Source organism: Macrotis lagotis, chromosome 5 (assembly GCF_037893015.1).
Source record: "Macrotis lagotis isolate mMagLag1 chromosome 5, bilby.v1.9.chrom.fasta, whole genome shotgun sequence".
NCBI classification, from domain to species: domain Eukaryota; kingdom Metazoa; phylum Chordata; class Mammalia; order Peramelemorphia; family Peramelidae; genus Macrotis; species Macrotis lagotis.
Window position 1 is genome coordinate 212,356,494 of NC_133662.1, and position 5,550 is coordinate 212,362,043.

Consider the following 5,550-nt stretch of genomic DNA (forward strand, 5'->3'; position numbering starts at 1 on the left):
CCCAGTGCTCAGAGGAAGGAAGGGACAGCCCTGTTGGCCTGCTTTCATTGGAGCCAAGTTTCCAGATGAGGCGCTCACTCTAACAGTGCAGATGGGCTCCTGCTTCACAGATGACAGACTTAAGAAGGTCTCACCCAGGCCATGTGTCTTCCTGAAGGAGGCTAATCTCTTTCTCAGTAACCCTAAATTCTCAGTGTACTTGTGATCTGGACTCTTGAGACTAGGAGGTTCTCCTTCCACCTCCCAAAAACCTGGAGTTTGGAGCTAAGGCTGCTCCAACACCACCACCTTTCAGAGGGAAACAGCTTCCCATGAGCCAAGAGCCCCAAGTCTGTGACTGGGACTGGATTTGTCACTAATTGTTAGTGTTCTCAGATCCTCACCCCAACCCATCCCTCCTCTCCAAAACCTCAAAGTCAAGCAAAATTTGAACAATCACTTTCTATAAGACACAAAAATTATGTTTTAAAAAATACCTTTTTTAAAAAAAGAAAAAAATAGTATGAGAATCATAAAACTGGTCCTTTAGAAACTAAAAAGTATTTACAACAGACAAACTGGAAAAAGAATAGAACTTGGCTCAGCTAGTCCCAAGCCAACATTGAGTCCAGTGGTGGAGGACTCCAAAACACCTCTTTGGGAAGTTGAGATACCGAGACCCCATGAGAGTGGGCACTTTGTAAACAGCTTTGCCCAGCTGGATAATATCTAAAGGGTCAAACCTATAGCCAAAGGGTTGTATGGAGATGAGATGGGAGAAGGCACTATCATTTTTTCACTTTTTTGATGCCAGGTGGGGGGCATATTTGACTTCAGGCAACAAAAATTTCCCCTTCCCTTTCAACCCAGAAATACTTCATCTGAAGCCAGATTCCCCCTTCCCCCCCAAGGGTCTCTGGCCAGGGCCTGGGAGGGCCTGGACCTTGTCCAGGTGGTAATGATGCCAGCAGAGCCTCTTAAAAGTTGGAGGAAGATAGACAGCTTGGGCAGTGGTTTGGTCCTAGGGTTTGTTTTCTCATTACCTAAAAAAGACAGAATGAGGAGCACCTTAAATCACTGAGGTCCCCCAACAGTCCTGCTACATCTGCTCCCCCAGCTGAGCTCTGAATGTTACCCACTCAGCGACTGGGGCAGCAAACTTGAGTAGTATATCATACAATATACCGGTGTGTGTGTGTGTGTGTGTATACATATATATATATATATATATATATATATGTATGTATGTTACCTCGTGAGTCCCTGGGTTGTCACCTTCTTGGGGGTCTGCAGTTGGTTTCGGGAGGCAGCAGAGATTGGGAGGCCAGATCGTTGGGTAGCAGGAACTTGGTGGGGGGAAAACAAAAGAAATAAAAAGGAGATAAAACATCCTTGGAAATCATGGGACCAGCCGTCCCAAGAGCAAAGCCCACAAGACCCAGCTGTTCAGAACCGGGGGTGGGGGGTGTTTCAGAAACCCACTCTCTCTGACTGTCACCCGATCTTTAAGGCATATGAATGAAAAGGAGAGCAGAAAGTTTTTGCTGTTGCCCATTTGCAAGTGTGAAATCACGATGGAGCTATCTGATGTTCTTCCTTGAGGGCCCACTCCCCAAGTCCTTCCCCCCTCACCTCTGAGTCCGGCTGTGCTGGGCCTTGGCAGCCCTTTGCGAGGCAGAGTGGATTCTGGGGGCAGGCTGCCTTTCCCAGACAGGGGACTCTTGCCAGAGAGCAGTGCCTGGCTGGCTGGTTTGGGGATGGCAGTAGGTGTGGGCAGCCTGCTGGGCCTGATGGCTGGGCCCTGCGCTCGGGCTGGACGCTGCCCGGTGTTTGGTGGAAGTTGTGGTGTGAGGGCCGGCCTTGCGGTGGGAGCTGAGCCTGAGGGTAAAGAAGAGTGTTTCTAAGCCAAGAGAAGCACCAGCTCCCCAGCTCCTAGGACCTGTCCCTCCTCCTTACCAGAAGCAGGTGCTCTCCCACTGGGTCCCACTTTTCCCCGGGCTGGAGGGGTGATTCGGCTTAGGGGAGAAGACTGACTTCTGCTGGCAGGCACCTCCTGAGAAGAAAACAGAGAGGAAGTTGAGGGGGTGCAAGGACAGTCACGTTAGAGGATACCTGGGCTGGGTTGGGCAAATGTCTCAATTTGGAAAGGGGAGGGTCACAGAGCAAGTCTCTCTGTCACACAACTGCCCTTCAAATTAACTGCATGTCCCCCTTAAGGTTCCTCAAGTCTAAAGATGCCCCAAAGCAGCTGGGAGGTGCCACTGTGATCAGTGCCAGGCTGCAGCCAGGAAGAAGTGCAAATCAGTGTCCTCTGTATTTGGGATTTAATAACTGTACAGGCTTGGCAAGTCAGGGTGCTCATAAGGGCTAGTTGTTTCAGCACGGTCGTTAGTTCCCATTCCTCTCCATCCCCGGGGTTGCCTTCCACCCTCCCATGTCAACGTTCAAGTGTGGCTGCCAGCTCTGAACGCAACCCTTCCGTCTGGAACCCCATTTGTACAGGTCACGCTAAATGGGCTATGACCGGTCTCTAGGTCCCACCCCCAAGATGCCCCTTCCTTCTCACCTTCTTTGTGCTAGAAGGCTTCTTCACAGATGTAGCTCGAAGAGCCCGGCCTGACCCCTTCTTCTCACTGCTCCGGAGTCGGGGGGTCAGGCCTCCCGGAGTAGAGACCCCCCGGAGGGAGGAGCTCACGGTGGGCAACAAGGCTCGGACGGGGCTGTTCTTCACCACAAATGTCTCCCTTCGGGGACTGGCTTTCACCCGCCGCCCTTTGCCGTCCCCGGCGGGGTCCCTGTCCTGGAGGGCACATTGCTCCAGTCGAGCCGCCAGACGGTTGGCCTCGTCGAGAATTTCCTCCAACTTCTCGGGGCTGAGGGGGCCTAAGCTCAGCCTTAACCCCTGGGGTTCTTCGGCCACCGTATTCAGGTCACTCCGGTGGGCCAGGCCCCGCCTAGGAGGCCGCTCCGGGATCACAGGGTCAGTAGCCTCTTCCTCCTCATGGCTGAGTCAAGAGAACAAACCTAGTTTATTCTAGAAGCAGGCACCACTCCCACCCAGGGGAAAGAAGGGGCAGGAGGGGACTAGGGAACAAGCAGCAGGTCTGTCAGTGGAACCCCAAATCAGTTCTCCACTCTTAGGAGAGAAGTTCTTTCTGATTGTACATTTATAGCCTATATCAGAGGGGCATTTAGATGGCACAGGATGGGAGTTTGAATCCAGCCTCAGACATTTACTAGCTGTGTGACCTTGGACAAGTCACTTCTCTCCAGTCGTCCTGATTCGTATCTGGCCACTGGACCCAGATGATTCTAGAGGGATGGTGAGGCTGGTGATGTAGCACAGCCCCCCTCCCCCACTCAAGTCCAACACGTGCTCGTCATGGCATCACCTCCTGTGTGGTCTCTTTCGGGATTGAAGGACAAATATATCAGATGATTCACTCTCATGGTGGTGCTGGGGGATGTGTGGAACTCAAAAGCTTACAGAAAGATGAATGTTGAAAACTCTTTGCATGTAATTGGAAAAAATTAAATTATAAAAAAAGTTCTTTGGTGGCAGGGTTAAAATAGTTCCTTGTCAGTGTTTACCCCAGTGCCCTGTCCATGCAAAGCGATTCATAATTTCTTTTTTCATCCACTCAAAGTTCTAGTTTTCCTCTGCTGCAGTCTAGATGCTTCTTGGAATGCCAACAAGCATGTTCTGGAGTCAGCTTATTCCGGCTCCAGGGGCGACTGCTCAGCGTTCATCGTGAGCATTTATGTCTCAGAAACTGGCAAATGCTACAAATCAGACCTAGGTTTGCTTTGTGGATTAGCAATGATGAAGACAGTAATACAGCGTCACCAATGAAAACGACCCACGTTGCAACTAGCCATTGCAGCGGCCAACAGACTTGGGCAAAGCTGGCCCTGGAGAATGCCACACTGCCAGTGAGCCAACGTCTTCTCTTTTTGCCATCATGGGGACCACCATTCCCTCCTAGCTCTATTACTGTTAATCCTCGATGGCACCAATTGCCCACCTCCCACCCCAGCCCATTTATGCCAGCCTCCCCAAACCACCCAGCCCTCGAGGCAGATGGGGAGAAAAGGGACTCTTACCCCTCGGAAGGTGAGGGCACGCTAAAATCCAATGTCTCATCCACGATGAACTTCACATCTGGGGGAGGGATGACAAACTAAGGCTGACACCCCTTCCCCGGCCCACCTTGGTCTTGAGACTGCCTCCTCCCAGCCGGAGAGTTCTCACCTTCCTCCAGGTTCTCCATGCCGGCGGCTACAGGAGCAGAGTCAGCTGGAGCCCGGACTGGAAAGAAAGCAAGGCGCTCTGGGCTCTCCCCGTCCCGCCGCGCCAGCACGGAGCCGGCCCCGGGCTTCTGCCAGGGCCGGACGGCGGCCCCGGGCCGGCGGCCAAGCTAGAGAAGCGGATTTTGAGCCGCATAGACTGAACAATAAGCGCCGTCTCTGAAGACGGGGGCGGGGTCTCCCCGCTGGGTGTTCAAGGAGCTGGATAACCTCCGGGGGACATGATGGGGGGGGGCGGGCCGCAGGACCCTCCCCCGACAGACGCCGGACTGTCCGGCACGAGCTTCTGGGCTGTTACACTCAGTTCACTGGCCCTTTCTTAAGCACTACGAGCCGGACCCGCGGGGGCACAGGGCCAAGGACCAGCCCAAACCGCAAGACCCTCTGACTCGCGGGGCGGGGGGCTACGCGGGGAAGCGCACAACATTCACAGATTTAGCAGAAGCGGCCCCGTTCCTGCAGGCGCAGCTCGGGATCGCGGGCCCGGACACAAGCCCAGGCACCGGGTGACGGGTCTGCCCGCTCTGGTGCCCGGAGCATCTGCTCTCCTGCTCGCGCCCGCCCCATTTACAGCTGGGGAAACTGAGGCCGGGGGACGGCGGGCGACCTGCCCAGAGTCTTCCAGAGCCCGGGACCAGGACCCGCCTCCGCCGGGCAGGACACCTGGCGGCGGGGGGCGGGGCGGGGGGCGGGGATGGGGAGCCTGTCCCCCCGCGGCCGCTGCACGTGCGTGCCCCCTCCTCACGGCCGTGCCAGGCGCCTCCCCCCGTGCACGTCCCTCCTTCCGGCCTCGCACCCCCCGCCCCGGGCCCCCGGCCCAGCCCCGCAGCCCCCCACGTCCTGCGCAGCCCCCACCCTCCGCTCCTGCCGCTGCACGCCCCCTGCCCCGGCCCCGGAACCCCACCCCAGCCCCCCAGCCCCCGGCCCCCCCGGCCTTGCGGCCCCCCAGCCCCCGGCCCTGCGGCCCCCCCCAGCCCCCCAGCCCCTGCGGCCCCCCCACAGTCCCCCAGCCCCAACCCTGCAGCCCCCCAGTCCCCATCCCCCAATTCTGCAGCCCCCCCACAGTCCCCCCCAGCCCTGCAGCCCCTGGTCCTGCGGCCCCCCCACAGCCCCCCTGACCCAGACTTGCAGCCCCCCGGCCCTGCAGCCCCCAGCCCCCCCAGCCCTTGGTTCTGCGGCCCCCCCCAGCCCCAGTTCCTCCATCCCCCATTCCTGAAGCCCCCCCCACAGCCCCCCTGCCCCAGCCCTGCAGCCCCCCCAGTC

At 56.9% G+C, this 5,550-nt stretch overlaps 1 protein-coding gene across 1 annotated transcript; it reads right to left on the reverse strand.

Annotated features, from left to right (window-relative positions):
* Positions 1–507: 507 nt before the first annotated feature.
* On the reverse strand, positions 508–4,283 carry PSRC1 (proline and serine rich coiled-coil 1). The gene is made up of 7 exons (XM_074188337.1): positions 4,232–4,283; positions 4,084–4,141; positions 2,546–2,984; positions 1,936–2,032; positions 1,612–1,857; positions 1,232–1,325; positions 508–1,022 (listed from the first exon to the last, which is right to left on the reverse strand). The coding sequence occupies exons 1-7, from the start codon at positions 4,248–4,250 to the stop codon at positions 1,019–1,021; spliced, it is 957 nt and encodes a 318-aa protein (XP_074044438.1). The 5' UTR covers positions 4,251–4,283; the 3' UTR covers positions 508–1,018.
* Between the last annotated feature and the right edge of the window lie 1,267 nt (positions 4,284–5,550).

What these genes read in the sequence shown, in the direction of transcription:
- PSRC1 (XM_074188337.1), bottom strand. An exon ending in AGCCTTCTAGCACAAAGAAG is followed by an intron (nt 2,033 to 2,545) that starts GTGAGAAGGAAG and finishes TTTTCTTCTCAG; the next exon opens with GAGGTGCCTGCCAGCAGAAG. An exon ending in TGGGAGAGCACCTGCTTCTG is followed by an intron (nt 1,858 to 1,935) that starts GTAAGGAGGAGG and finishes CTTTACCCTCAG; the next exon opens with GCTCAGCTCCCACCGCAAGG.